Source organism: Halictus rubicundus, chromosome 12, assembly GCF_050948215.1.
Source record: "Halictus rubicundus isolate RS-2024b chromosome 12, iyHalRubi1_principal, whole genome shotgun sequence".
Lineage (NCBI taxonomy): Eukaryota > Metazoa > Arthropoda > Insecta > Hymenoptera > Halictidae > Halictus > Halictus rubicundus.
Window position 1 is genome coordinate 13,966,822 of NC_135160.1, and position 15,737 is coordinate 13,982,558.

At 43.0% G+C, this 15,737-nt stretch overlaps 1 protein-coding gene across 1 annotated transcript in view; it reads left to right on the forward strand.

Annotated features, from left to right (window-relative positions):
- The window catches only part of LOC143359483 (uncharacterized), an 82,189-nt gene that overhangs the window by 53,923 nt on the left and 12,529 nt on the right, over nucleotides 1-15,737 (forward strand). Inside the window, exons 3-4 of the mRNA XM_076797423.1 lie at nucleotides 13,974-14,021; nucleotides 15,211-15,690. Coding sequence (XP_076653538.1) covers nucleotides 13,974-14,021; nucleotides 15,211-15,690 — 528 coding nt within the window. The remainder of the gene's footprint in view (nucleotides 1-13,973; nucleotides 14,022-15,210; nucleotides 15,691-15,737) is intronic.

Here is a 15,737-nt window from a genome sequence, read left to right on the forward strand (position 1 = left end):
ATATACAGAAAAATCACTGTACATCAAATGAATTAATAGCGTATAACGCGAGAGGGTTAGGCTCGCAATTGGCGAAAAAATCGTCCGCCACCGATTTCAGTGATCGTTTCCCGAATCCAGCGGATCCCGATCGCGATCCATCAGAGCCAATTTGAGATCGATCCCGTTCGGCGTGCGGGTCGCGGAATGGTTCGCGGAACTGCCGGCTACCTCGAAAAGCGTGGACGTGCAAAAACGTTGCATCGGCAATGAGCGTCGATCGGGGATGCGCCATTTTTTCGTCCCCCACCGCCGTCAATTCGCCGCTGCTAATTCACCGAACAACAGGTGCGGATAAACGTCGACGGGGGCACGGTTGAATTCTTCTGGGTTCTCGCGGCTGTCTTTCTTTCGCGGACGTCGCGGGGCGAGTCTCTTCGTGGTTCTTCTTGCCGCGAGTTTCCCTTTCGAGCGAGACTCGGTTTTCTTCGAGAGGTTCGACAAACGGTTTGCATTCGGAGAACGGACGATCGGTGTTGTTCCTCGCCGTTGCAGAAACAACCTCGAGAAAAACCGCGAGCATCGGACACGAACGTTTCTTGCCCGCGGAACGATTCGCTCGAAATTATTCCCCGGCCGTTGTTGCTGAAGACTCGGGGGACCGTGAAACGAGATCGGAATAACTTCTGCAGCCGGAAGAGGCCGTTGCGCGAAAGGAAAAGTCCATTTGTTTAACGCGGGAAGCGCAATTTTGCTTGGCTCTGCGCTGATGTTACCTCGCCACCTTTTTGTCAAATCAATCATCGCAACATCCCAACCCAACAAATAATACAGAACCATCTTGCCGATTAACGTACACGTGTTACAGCCGGGGCACTTCGTGTTCTCAGCTTGGTGGAAAAATGTCTAATATTATTTCAAGTGCAGACATTTTCCGCCGTGCTGAGTATTTCAGCTGCACGTGTATAATTTCATAAATACGATGTTGCTGGACTAACATTTTATTAGACATTCTTTTCGAATTTCGATCGAGAAGACACTTGAATTTACAGTGTTTTCTCGATATATGTCAACGACACGGGTCATGCCAGCGTCAAGAATCGTGCAGGAGAGATTCTTCGATCCGCGCTGAACGTTGTACCCGACCCGTATTGTATTTACGCGGGGATAGTTCCGCGACATTTATCAGCCAGGTATTTGCGACAAATATCGAGGAAAAAAGGCTGTATTTGCATTTTCGCAAGCAGAATAAATTCCACGAGTTTGTCAGGATCTCTCGAAGGAAAACTCCGTTTCATCTTGCACGTCCAAGTTTCTGGGGTTCCGGCGTCTAATAAAGCTTTCTATTAAGCAATTACCGAGGAACAAAAGCTGAAAGTGGCCTCGCGTCTGCACGCCCGTGAAATCAGTAGAACAGGCTCCAGTGGTCAGACCAGTGAACTCCGGAGGAACGTTAACACTAGATTTACGGGACCCGTCAAAATGACGGATTCTAATATTTGTAATTTAATATTATTAAGATTCTAAGGATGCACACGTAAGAAATTATTTAGCAAATTTATTTCTTTGGGAATATATTATTTTAAAAATATTGCTAAAAATGTGGGTAGCAGGTTCTTGTTGTTTTTATGAAGTAATGCAAAATAGTCGCTTTTAGTGCTCCGTAAACCGTTAAATTCGAAACGGATCCGTGTCGAGCGTGAATTCAACGGCCGTTCTTCAAATTGTCGAGGATTCCGGATCGAGACACGGAAGGCGTGCACGTCGAAGGCAAAAAAAGTCGTCGGACAATCGATTTCTTTCCAGAACCAGATTTCGAAATTCTCGCGGAAGACTACGGATCGGCGACGAGAGAGAAAAAAATCCCGCGTCACACAGCTGCGCGAATAGCGGTTCCCTGTACTTGCCTGCATCCACGTGATGCTGTGAATTCTGGTCAAACCTGTAAGCCCTGAAGAGGTGGCCTGCCCATCGGGATGTCACTGACCGCGTACCTCACCGTTGTCCACTTACGGTCCATGTCGTCGCACCTGACACACCGGGACGTTCCATATTTATGCCTTAATGCCGGCCAAAGTGTCGTTATCTTCGAGTGTCGCTCGAACCGAGCCGTGTTCTTGGCCCTTGTCGATACCACGCCGACACTTCCCGACACTGTCGCATAACTTAGTGGGACCAATCCAAGTCCCGGTATCTCGCTTCGCGGAATTTCCCTCTTGATCTCAACTGTCTCCTAAAAATTCCTCGTCTCCGTTCGAAAACACATCTTGACTCATCATTCGACGCCAGATACCGTAAGCAGCAACACTGATCACACACTATTTGAAACAGCATAACTTCTTTGAAATTGCTCCAAATAACTTCAGTGGTTTTCAGAAGTTAGAAGGATTAGTTTATTAGACGAGGTGTAAACAATTTTTGACAAAAATTTGAATTGTTCGGAATCGTGAGAGAAATAGTAAAAGTTGGATTTTTCAGCTTTCTTATCTGAGCCTGTATTGTGCAAATTTCAAGAATGTGTTTGATTGAAAATTTCACCGATATTGGTGACTTCGTTTAAGAGTTATACACGATTAACCTTTAGGACTCGAATGGCGACTGTAAGGCGCCACTAAAAATTGTAGTATCATTATTAAAAATATTTTTTACATTATCAAGTTTGTTTGTCTTTCATAAATTACTAAACACTTCGGTATCGTACGAGTAAATTGCACCGTTTTCGTATGTACAGCATGAAAACAAATTTATAGAATTTTTTTGTTAAATCAACATAAAATATATTAAATTTTGGAGGTAAAATAGCTTCGAGTGCGAAGGGTTAAAAGTGAGAAAATTGCCATTGATCAAAAACACTAAGGTTATTTGGATCAATTTGAAAAAAGTTATGCTGTTTCAAATAGTGTGTAATCAGTTTTGCTCCTTACTCCCTAACCTTATACAATATCGGGATCGCTCTGAAAAGTAACTGTTTCACATCGCTTCATAAAAGCAACAAGAACTTGTTTCTTCAGATTATCAATTTTGTGACAGTAAAATTCATCGAATAAGTTCCTATGAGTGAACGATAGATTTTGGTTGTGGGACGTTGACTATATAATATATTAGAATTTAGATGAGCTCACAGTTTAAATGTGGGTGACGGAATTATTTGTGCAGGTTTGAAAATGCATCTTTACGTTAATATATTCATTCTACCGGATCTGTAAAATGCAAGAAGGTTGGGTGACTACTCAATATCATACATTTCATTCTTTCAATTTTGATTTCATTAAATACCTTACTGTGATTTTACGGAATTTTTGAGGTTTCTAGTTCGGCAGTCAAAGTGTTAAATAATTTTTCACTACATTAACGCGGAAAAACAGTCGCCGCCGTCTGTCGCGCGTCAACAAACTCCTCCCAAAAGTAGGAAAACCGTTTCAATCGTCGGTAAACTGAAGCTAATAGCAGCGTTTCATTCTCCAGGAATTAATTACAGTTCACCGATCCGGCGTAATTAAAATCGAGTTAATTTTGCTGTTGCGCCCGCACTGCTCGCTCATCAAACGGCAGTGCAAGCCGTGCAGCGTTTATTTGCTGGCTGTGAGTGTCTCGGCCGGTGTTTGCGGACGTTCATCGTCCCTGGTTATAGTAATAATTGATTGATCTAACGTCGGCTGTGAATTTGTAGAGGATCGTTGTTGGTTGCGTCGCGTCGGCAAGCACGTGGTCGCCAAATTCGGACGGTGCTTAAAATTCGAGACGTGTAAAGGAGCGGTAAAGTAAACGTAGCGGTCCGAGGCCCATTAGCGAGGGTACACGGGCACGCCATGCTCGTGCAAACACTCCGGCATAATTAGTTGGTTTTCCTAACGCCTTATTTTCCTTTTTTTTTTCTCCCGTCCCTTACGTAACCCTGCTCGAGCCCACGCTCGAAACTGCCAAAATCGGAGGACATTGTTCTCTTCGGTCGGAAGAGTAATTTATTCTGTATACCTGGCGAGTTAATGTTAATTTTTAGCCTGCTAGCGCACACTAACCCGTGGTGTTAGACGATTGCGAAAGCTCGAGCCCGATTTCGAAATAAAATGACTGCTTCGTTAAACTATTATCATCACCAGCAACAAAGTTTCTGTGATTTTTCTGTTTCGTAAAAACTACCTGGTTTTTATTAAAAGAGGGACTTAAGGTCTCTGAAAATCGGGCATGAACTAAATTAAATTTTTGCAATATAAAATTTACCAGATGCAACGAATTCTCTGGTAAGTTCTCGTAAATTCTCTTTAACTACAATAATATACGGTATGATTAGACTGCGGATCATCATGTAAAATAAAAATTGTTTTCATCGATTCTGAGAGATAGAGGTCCAAAGTTTCCTCTGTTAATAATTTTAATATCTTGTAAACAGTGGAAACAGTGTTCGTAAGTTGCTCTAAAATTTTCAATCTTGCATCTCACCCCCCCCCCCCTGTTTTTGCTATAAATAAATGAAATCCGCAGTTTAGTTGTAATTCAAAGTAACGATAAGCACGAAATTAGTTTGATTAACTTCACCTTGACTAGAAAATCGTGATCGTCTCGAATGTGTGACGCTGGCAGCGGACATGTTATATAAAATATTCAAGAATGAATTGTCCTATGCGTGCACAGGACTGACATTATTTCCTTTCCACCTCAGGACATTCGAGTCCTTATATTATTCTCCGTCACCGTGGAGACCTTGAAATAACATGGAAAATTCCAGCGTCGTGTTCTCCCCTCGGTCACGCTCAAGAATCACTCTAACAGGCGACATTATCGAAGTGTCCTTATATCGTTTCTTATGGACTTTCTATTGTGCGTGAAAATACCAATATGAAATATCGAAGTGGCGAATGAAATATAAAAATTGCCCATCGCCACTTCGAACGAAACAGACAGATTCAGAAAAAGCAGCATATTCGAAGTTGGTCCGATTTGACCTCAAACGACAATGGCAATTCGAGGGCAATTCGATCATCGAGATAAATTTCTCTCATTGGTAACTGTTATAAGTAGACTGCGGATTTTATGCATTATGAAAATGGGTACGCACAATTTAAAGCACTGGTCACAGTAAAAAGATTTAAGCACATTAGTGTGTCAGCTTCAGTTTAATAACATAATTAAGAGAAGAAAAAATTTTTTATTTCGCTCCTGTGTCTTGCAATCGACGCAAACTGTTTTTATTTCGCATAAAGACGAATTTTTCTCAACGATAACATTTCCCAACAAGAGGAAGAAGTTTCGGTTACTTGTAATCCTAACTTGTAACCAATACGATTTAATGATGGTCCTTGGTGAAAATAGCTTCGAGGTCAAGGGCTATAGAATTGTTAAAACAAGGGAGCAAGATGATGAGGAAAGCTTCTAAAGATTCGCAGTGTAGTTGCAATGAATGGCGGTTCGCTGGATTAAAAAAGGGTTCTAGAGGACGATATTTTATGGCCGGTCGCTGAAAGATAGAAGGTAGCTCGAAGAGGGAATTATATAGTAACAAGCTTTTTCCGTATTCTATTTTGCGAAACGCATGGGAAAATCCGTTTAACGAAGGAAACGAGGATAAATGGGCGAAGTAGGATAGGGAGGCCGCAGAAAGGACCCGTTGCGACCGGTGCTGTGTACCCGTCGAGAGAACCCGCGTGTTCCTCTTCCCGTTCTTTCCTCTCTTACCTCCTGCCGTCCTTCTCTTCGCTTTCTAGACTACTTTGCAGAGGTGGCGAGGTCAGCGGCGGTCAACCGACGAAGGGTATAACGGAACGCGTGGGTGCAACTCCGCCGTGACACGGTTTAAATAATCGTGTTAATTCCTGGCAGCCGTTGCGCAACCACGGAATCCCGGCATCCCTTTCCTGAGAAACACCTCTTCGGGTTCTCAGGCTGCGCGCAGAATCCTCTGACAAAAGCGCCGGTTATCATTCGCGCAATCCTTGTCCCCTGGAAAGTGTAAATGCGTGTAACCTAATGCCTGATAAGATAGGCGGCTGCGAAACTCGCGGCAGCGACTCGCAAAATCTGCGCGAATATGCATCGTTGTGCCGACCATATTATTATTATTTATGCGAAACAAAAATGATTCTCATTAACCGCAAGATACAATAGTTACATGGACGTTTATTCTGACACAGTAGCACCTATCAATTCTAACGCTGAACCTAACAAACACAAAATGTGGAAAACTGAAGTATACAGAAGATTGAGTTTTCTTAAACTTAGTATGGCTTTCATTGTAACACTAAATTCATTGTAATATTAAATTATATTAAATTAATATTATCGTTACTAAGAAATAATTGTTTTGAGGATATATGGACACTTCAGTGTCTTTATGGTCCTCTGTATTCCTGATTTATTGTTACGGATAGAAGTTGAGTTTGTAAATTAGATCGTAAAGCTTAGTACAGTCTTACGTTTTATGTGCTCTAACGTCAGGATATCGTTCCGAACACGAACGATCAAGTTCTCACGGTGGAATATCGATCGCAGGTGCATTAACATGTTTTATCACGTTCAATAACCTCTGGCTGTCTATCGTTTCTATTTTCATCGTTTTAAAATGCATTTCTGTAATGAGATGTGATTGAGAAGCGAGCACTCGTTCGAACGATTTTTTCTCGTTTTCTTCTTTTCATGAACATGGCAGGATGTAGAACCGTAGATTGATAATGTTCTATTAATTGCGATCAGATAGTCGTAGATTCATCATGCTCTGCATCGCGTGTTTCATTAATTATCGTACGATGGCTACAGGTGAATAATCTTTTTTTTTTCATAGGTTTTTATCGGTTATAATGAAGTGACACACCGACGAGCCAACTGGCTGAACAGACCATTATTGATTATGACAGGATGATATATCTGTACTTAGGTCATATCGATGCGTAAGAGTATGATAGAGTGTTTCATTGATGCGTCAGGTTCAGCTGGAAAAAAATGGTACTGTGTTGCGAAGACGGATCATGCATAAATTATACAATCTAAAAAAAAAATGATGATAAATAACCCGTGGAAAACCAAATATATCTTATTAGATATTTCAAAAAATGGCACAGACAAAAAATAGACGAACTGTTGTTAGAAAATGTTAAAAAAAAGTGCATATTTAACATTCTGTGTCCAATGACGAAGTGTTCGTAACTTCGCATTATAATGTCCAGGATAATGTAAGATCGGTTAAATGCAAATTGCCATTACACGTATCGCCTTTTCCACGAAGCGTCCACACTCTACCAGAGCCATAAAAGCTCCGCCATTTCACCACCCGATAAGGATTTCCAGCTGTCATTCGATCCTGAAGAGTGACTTCAGCGGTTGATTGATCAACGCTAGAAAGTATCCCGTAACGCCGCGCCGGAGCGGGCGGCAATGAACTCGATTGAAAATAGAAATTAATTTACGATTGTCCTCGAAATAGTGGCCGGCGTTGCAACTACACGCAGACACACGCACACGCACACACAGACGCATACGTTTGCGCGTTACGCCAGAACCGGTCGGTCAACTTCTTCTCTCCACGTAACATGCCTCGATAGCAATGACACTGACATTGACTGCTGTGTAGTCCATGAACGGCGATACTTGCCGATCCTCGACGAGCAGTTCAGTTTTCTACGCTGCTCCCGACGATAACCGTTTATCATTCGCGCAATCGTTGTCCCATAGGTAGCGCGAACACGCCTCGGAATGACACCGTGTATTGACAATGGCAGATAAGACGGTTAGACATTGCCCGTGAAATGTTCGGTAGTGACGCTCGAAATGAGTCTTCATTACGTGTACTGTTATCCGGCAGAGCTTCATCCAAGCTGTTTGCACGCCTTTTACAGCCGACGAGGGCTGCTGCGTTATTGTCCGCTATTAAAGTTATTAAGGTAAAAACCCTAGCACTCGAATGGCGACTGCAAGGCGCCACCAAAGATTGCTGTAGCATTATTCGACATATCTTTCACATTATTAAATTTGTCTGTATTTAACACTAGGTTTACGGAGCACTAAAAATTACTATTTTACATTTCCTTATAAAGATAACTGCAGCTATTTTTTTTAAATAATATGTACCTAGAGAAATCAATTTGTTAAATAATTCCTCATGGATCCGTGTTTGCAATCTCAATGTTCGTGAATTAAAAATATTAGAATCCGTCATTTTGACGGGTCCCGTAAATCTAGTGTTAATAAACTGCCAAACACTTCAGTATTGTACGATTAAATTGCACCATTTGTACAACATGAAAAATATATATATATACATATATATATATATATATATATATATTAAAAGGGATAACATCTTTCTTTCGATTTCTGGTTGATTTTCCTAAATAGACAGCGTGCAGTACCCATTAAGCGAAATAAAAATTGTTCGTATGGATTGCGACGAACGGGAGCTAAATAAACATTTCTTTTTCATTTCAATGAAAATATGCTTGAATAAAAATTGTTGCTGTCGATATAGAGACATTGGAGATGTCTAACGAGATTATGCAGATATTTGGTAACATAAGCGAGGCTGAGCCGCCTAGGTACTCTGCAAACTGGTCGTTTCTAAAACCGTAGATTCGCGATAAGGTAGAGTGACTAGGTTACCGACAGAAATAGGCGAAAAATGGTTTCACGTGCCTCAACTTTTCGTCCTCATATGAGAATATTTTTCGCCGGGAAAGGGCTCGATCGAAAGAGGAAGGTTCGATCTAGCGTGCGCTGGACATGAGCTGACGAGATTATGCGGATATTTGGTAACATAAGCGTTAGAAGTAGGCCAAAGATTGACGATGCGCGTGCCGTGGAATCCAATCATTTTTCTGCCACTGGATGAGTTTTCTGGATGAAATCGAGAGCAGCGCGCGCTAGAAAATATCTCCGGCTACAAATTGAGCTATATTTTGTCTTGATTCTCTGCGAAATAAAACTTGAAGCACGTTTCTGGGGTCAGAATTCATGATATCGATAATACACAGGAAAAAATGTGACAAGTTTAGTCAGACCCGTCGGATCAAGACCAAGACGGATCTTAAGTCAGTGGCTGAAGGCTGTGAACGGAAGTGGTACAGCAGTTACCGACCTGATGACTTTGCAAAGGTCACGTGACTACCCTTGGCTGTTAAGGGTTGGCAATCCCGCGACCCCCGGTGGTAACGAGCCTTTTCATCGGGCTCAACGAGAAACAAAATTATCCCATCAAAGTTTTTCATGGTGGCGGATTCCACGACCGGTGGTTGCGGTGCCGGGTAACCGCGACCTTGGAGGACTCGCAGTGCAGAATTTCGTGCACGCGATACGCGTCGCGAAGCCGGGAGCCAGCTGCTCATCGGAGCGTGTGCGGTTGATGGTAATGAACTTTCGCGAGGCAAGGCCGCCGGGAATGATTTCATAACGCGATGCCTTTGCTCTCGCTCTCGTCCGTCTCGTTCTCCCTCTTCAACATCTCTCGGATCCAGTCTCCCGCTCTCTCTCTCTCTCTCTCTCTCTCTCTCTTTCTCTCTCTTTCTCTCTGGTTGCCTCGCGAGAGCGAGACAAAGACACGAACGAACGAAGGCCGGAGCGAGGAGGAAAGGGCACCGGTAATCGAAGAACATTGACTTACATAATCAGTGCTCCCCGGCGAGAATGCAACAGCGACTTGACCTCGATTACCGTTCATGCAAATTGCACCGGCATTTTTACCCTCGAGGCGAGATCTCGTTTATTGTTGCCGGCGATAAGCCCCTCCGGCTCTGTCTGGTTACTCGCGCGGCTGATTAATTATCGCCGCTGGGAATTCAATGATCGAGCACAGCAACATGATTCTACGCGATACTCGCTCACATCGCAGCATGCCAACGGAGCGAAGCATCCTCGTCTCAACACGATACCGTTACACCTGTCAATTTCTTCCGATTTGCTCATCGATCGAGAAAAAAGCGGTTTAACTGTTCGCAACAGCGGACGTTCGACAACAAAACGACCGGCAGGAGAAAAATTACGTTTCTTCGCACCTGTTGCGCCCGGCGTGTGTCTCCCGACGACTTAAGGTAACGGGCTCTCGGGAGAAAAAAGTGGACGAGCGATTATAATCACGCGCTGCTCACCGACGCCTCGACCAAGCCCGGCCCGACCCGGCCCGGCCCGCTGCAATAATTTAGCACAGGCACCGCGGCAAGACAAGAATCGTCTCGGTGGAGGAGCCGAGTTACACGTACGTACGTGCCTAGGCCCGTGTAACGTGGAGGCACGCGGCTCCGGGGCCTCTCTTCGTGGGACCCTCTCTCCTCAAGGGAGACGCGATGGGCCCTTCCATTCACTGGCCCCGCTCTAAGCCTTCCCAGTACAATTCAATTCGCTGGAAACTACCGCCCGCCACCGCCACCGCCACCGGCTGCGTGCTCCGCGCCGTGGAATGCTGATTCGAGGATATATATGTGCACATACACCTGAATATACATGCATATATGTATAAACTTTGCGCCTGTATATACCTTTCAAATTTTCATTAACCCTCCGTCGGGCGCAACCGATCTAACAGGCACAGCCAATGCTTGTTATTTTCTCTTTTTATTGTAATAAATGCTCAGAAATTGCTTTCGCCAATGTTGCAAGTAAATAGAATAATAAACATGTTTTTATTTGAGTAAAGTATGTGTTCTTGTAAAAGTGGCCCATCGCGCACAATGTTCTTACTCATGTTGCGCCTGACTGAGGGTTAAAGACACAGATAAGAAACATAGAAATCGTGACCTCTACCCTTTTCTTCGCAATCACGAGCAATTTTCCAAAGAAATTATTTCTGCATTCGTTACTGAATCAATTCTTCTGACATCTCCATAAAATTCAAGACGTTCGAAGCAGTTTTGAAACAGTTATTTCTTTTTGAAAGGTGTACGAATACTTTGTACACCGACTGTATACATGCGCACACGTATATGCACCTCTATGCACAGACCAGCTTTCCGGCTCGCTGCAACACACGCACGGAAACGAATGTCGGCAGAGCAGCTTGCGGAAACGCACGCGCCGTGCATTTCAACCTGGCTGCTGCGAGTCGCGGACCGATTTCCGATTGCCCGGCTAATCGGCTCCCCAGGGCCCGCCATTTTGATCCGGAGTGGCGTCCATTTCGTTGCGAGTTGATTTTAACGTTCCCCACGTTGACTGATTGGTGCAACTAGGCGGCACCGCTTTCAGCTTGAGGAAAAGCGATTAAACATTGAATATTTACTGACACGAATGTCGATTAACTGTAGCAGACCTACTTATAACTATACTGCAGGTTTTTATGCGAAATAAAAATTGTCTAAATTAATTCTAGCGGGTCGAAAAATGGTGCAACAGTATTTTTGTATCCTTTAAATGCACGTTTACTTGCATTGTATTTACTCATTTTTAATATAAATGCATAAATCTTGCAATCTACTAATTACTATAGTTCAAAACTAAGAACGGCACAGAAATGAATAGATCATGATTAGACAAAAATAGGCAGGTGTAATTCAAAACGGTGAGAAGATTAAAAGAGTTTGACAATGTCGATGTACCATTTTTAACGTATACAAAATTATTAACGAGTAGAATAAATTTTTACTTAGCTCCTAGAGATTGCAATCGATGTGTAAAAATTTTATTTTGCTTTACTATTCTCGGAAATCGCAAAATAGAATTGGTTCTGAACGAACACAGTTCTAATGATCTGAAATCGATTCACTCGATGGATTTGTTCTCTATAATTCGTATCTCACAATATTTCGTTTTCGACATTATCCATTGTCGAAAAGGAAGGCTAGAGTCACTCCGGAAAACCACGGAATAAAATCCACGACAAAAATTTGCTACGCATCTTCGCTGTCTCGTAATAAATCTGCCGGGTCTGTCCATTCAATGAAAGTATTACATCGGACATTCGAACCCTTCGCCTCGCAATGCACGTATCCGTGCACCGGTACGTTTTGTGCATTTCAAGGAGTTCCTGGTCGGTTTTCGAAGAAAAAAGTCCGAGCAAAAAGTTTCCGAATGAAGACGACCGACGTACCCTTTCCGAAATTTGTACGGCCTGGACATCCTGTGCACACTTGCCGCGTCGTTATTATTCGCTTCATTCTTCAAAAGCGAATCATTCGGAACAAGAAGCCGCCAGGCGAAACCGTTAACACGCTATCATCGATGAATATTCCGTATAATAAACGGCATCACATATTATCAATCTTCGAAGAAGTAACGCAAAACTAAAACAGACTTTTTAAAAATTCTTGGACGCAAGTATCAATTGGATCCACTTTTCAATTATTTCTTATTTTTCTATTTCTTTTTTAATTATTTCGTTTGTGACTATGTTGATTCCTACACGGGACCAGCGTGACATTATTGTTAAATTGTAATAGAAAATTGCTGGGATATGCACTATTTGAGGATCTCAGGTTTGGATTTTCTGCAATTTCTTATAATTTATTAATAATTTCATTAGGTCAAAAATAGTGAAAAAATATTCTTAAATTCTTCTAACGTTTTTACTGTTTTTCAAGTTACTTATTCATTCGTACAATTAGAGTGGGGTGTTCATGGAATTTTCTATTTTCGTAGACAAGTTTTAAGAAAGTGGAATCACGTGAAATTTTATTTCCAGTGGCAGTAGCCATTGTGGGTCAAAAATACGTAAAAATCGTGCTAAATTTTCTGTCTATTTTATGTTCTCGGATTTTTTCAATATTTTTGTAAGCCATAGATGCATAAAGTTCCGCAGTCTACCTATAATAAATGCATAAAATCTGCAAGTTTGGTGGTCGTCGATGCGCTGATTCACCTTTCGGATTTTACGGTTCATACTTAACAGATTCGGGTTACAAAAAAGCAGCATAACGAAGTCGTTATCGCCGTCAGATAAAGTCGTCTCGGTCCCCCGGCGTAAAAGTTCGCTGCGTTGATGAAGAAAACGCGGGAAGAAGTTCTGGGCGACGCGACAGGAGGCGGAAAGTAGGGGCAGGATCCTATCGGCGAACAGAGGAGCGTTATTGTGCGTGTCGAGAGAATGGCTTCAGGAACAATCGAACTCTCTCCGGAGCACTTTCAATCCGAAAGAAATTGCGAAAAGGACTTGCGCAAGGAAAGGGGCTCCGGCAACGTTTTTCACGGGGCGTCGGCGTCGGCGTCGTCGGCGTCGGCGTCGGCGGAAACACGGGATATACAGACAAGGCACACACGAACCCAGGAGAGAATTCTGTATTCTGTATTCTGTATTCTGTGCGCACTCGGCATACAATTCGTTCGACCGGGGGCGAGGGTGTTAACGAGAATATTCGCCCACGCACGCTCGCGCCATATGACGCTTTGACTCACTCCGTTGTTAAGGCCTGGTTCACCCTCCGGACAAACGCATCCCGCCGGTAATTACTATGATAAACTGCATGTACCCGGAGAGAGTTCCCCGGATTAGTCTCGCGTCGCGCGGCCGACCTTCTCCTCGAATCGTTATGGTTTCGCTGACAATGAAACGCGGGAGACTCTGATTTATCAACTTCGCCTTATTTGTTAAGATCTTCGACGTTCGGCTAAATATTTAACACAAATTTTGAGGACAATTTCGTACTCGGGCAATCTGCAATGATTCCTTCTTCGTCCGATTGCCGTACGAATTGAACTTCTTTGTCCCTAATTTGTGGCTAAATATAATATTGCCCTGCATGCTATCTGCGATTAGGACTTGATTTATTTCAAAACCAGAATTAACTGTCTTGCTAAAATTTGGTGAAAATGACATGAGAATGTACCAAAAATTCTTGTATTATATTGAGAGTATCAATACATTATTTTCGACTTCATAGAAAAAAGGCCTTGCAGGAAACAGGCAGAATTTTTAATTTGCATAGAGATCCGCAGTCTAGTCGTGAACAATACAGCAATTAAATTTCGGTAAATGAAGTAGCAGTAGTTTCGAGCAGGATGTGAAGATTGAATTTGTAAATATTAGCGATAGAAGGCGCAACGATGAACGCGGTGTAATAATAAAATCAATTTACTTTCTGTTACAGCCCCACTGTACGACCACGATAGCACATTAATAGCGGAATACAATGGAGGTACGTATGCTGATGATATGCCAACTTTTATTGCGCCGAGTCGATCCGCGTCGCACGCTATTGGCGCGATGTTAATTGTATCGGACGGCACTAGTCGTCTACGACGATACTCCCGAGATAACCAATCAATTCTTTCGATGAATAGTAACAACGTCAGCGGGCAGCTGATTATCGTGCCATAAAGATTTCAATTGTAAAGCGCGTGTACACCGCACTGTGTCTCGCCTCCCGTTCAATCGTAAAACCTATCTCATTAACTTTCTTGCTTGTTGAAACAAATTAACGGATCCTATTATACTCCGGTACGCTATTTCCTGCGCTTCCTCTGTAGCGTGTTTCTTTCGTTGAAAATGTAGAAGAATCGTCTTGCTTTGGAAACGTGAAATTACAGTTGCTTCGTAACGATGATTCTACTGTAACAGGCTTCGCGATCAGATTGCATCGGATCGAATGAATTTCGAAAAATTCCATATCTATCTTTCCAATTAGTCATAAACGTCCGTATCAACGGTCCGAGCCATAAAATTGATCGAGACCCATTTGAAAAACATGAAATCGCACCGTGTGCTGCAATGCGAGTATAGCTTTTATGAAATCAGCAATTTAATCGCGAAGCGTTTCTTGCGCTTACGACCACCGGTAGAAAAAGATGATTAAAAGAAGCAGAGTTGTATCCACGCACTCTTAAGCTCTTAAATCATTCTAGAAGAGGAAGAACAAAATTCAAATCGGTTACACAAATAATCCATAAATTTAATGCGCCAGAAAACACGTTCTATTCGTATTTTATTAACCTCTTAGCTACGGCAAGCTACCGTAGCTGCTCGCTTGTTTAAACTATTCACTCTAGAGATATTTATTCCTATCGAATTATTAAACACTTTTTTAAATGAAATCAATTTTATTTTAACGTGTGATTTTTAAATAAAAAGTTTCCGAGTCAACGATAGACAGCAGAAATCGAACGGAAATGTGTGTCTTCGTTTGATCACTTTAATGAGCCGGAAAAGTGTACTTATGTTATTCGAATTCGTCTTCACAGTTTTGTGTTTCACTTATTCCATCGAATCCGTTCTATTCTCCGCGTTTAGTCTCGCCGTGGCCGAGAGGTTAATCGGCGCGATGTTATTTCGACGGTGCAATTAAAACCGTAGGGAAACCCGTATCTAATTATCGTTCGATCACGCAGCACCAGCCGGATGCTACTACAACTTCCAGCACTACGACGAGGGCGACAGAATCGTGACGAACGAGCCGTGCTTGAACTGCACGTGTCACAATCAGATGCTGATGTGTTACCTGAGGGTCTGCCCGTTCTCGAAAGCGATCGGCCAAGATTGCACCGTGGAGAAGCGTCCCGATCAGTGCTGTCCCGTGATCACCTGTCCAGAAGTGCCGGTGCAACTGTTGACCTCGACGACCACCGTGCCAGCGATTTCCGGTTCCGGATCGACGGCGATCGGCTTCCGCGATAACTATGGCTGCAACGTTGAGAATCGATTCTACGCGGACGGCGCACAATTGCCGACCGATCCACAGAATCCTTGCGAACTATGCTACTGCATCAGGAACAGGACCACCTGCGTGATGCAAGAGTGCACCCTGCGCGTGGCTGGGTGCAACCCGGTGTATCAACCCGGCGTGTGCTGTCCAGTCAAGTACAATTGCGGTAAGCACCTCCAGAAATCTCACGAATATATTACTACAAGTTTCATA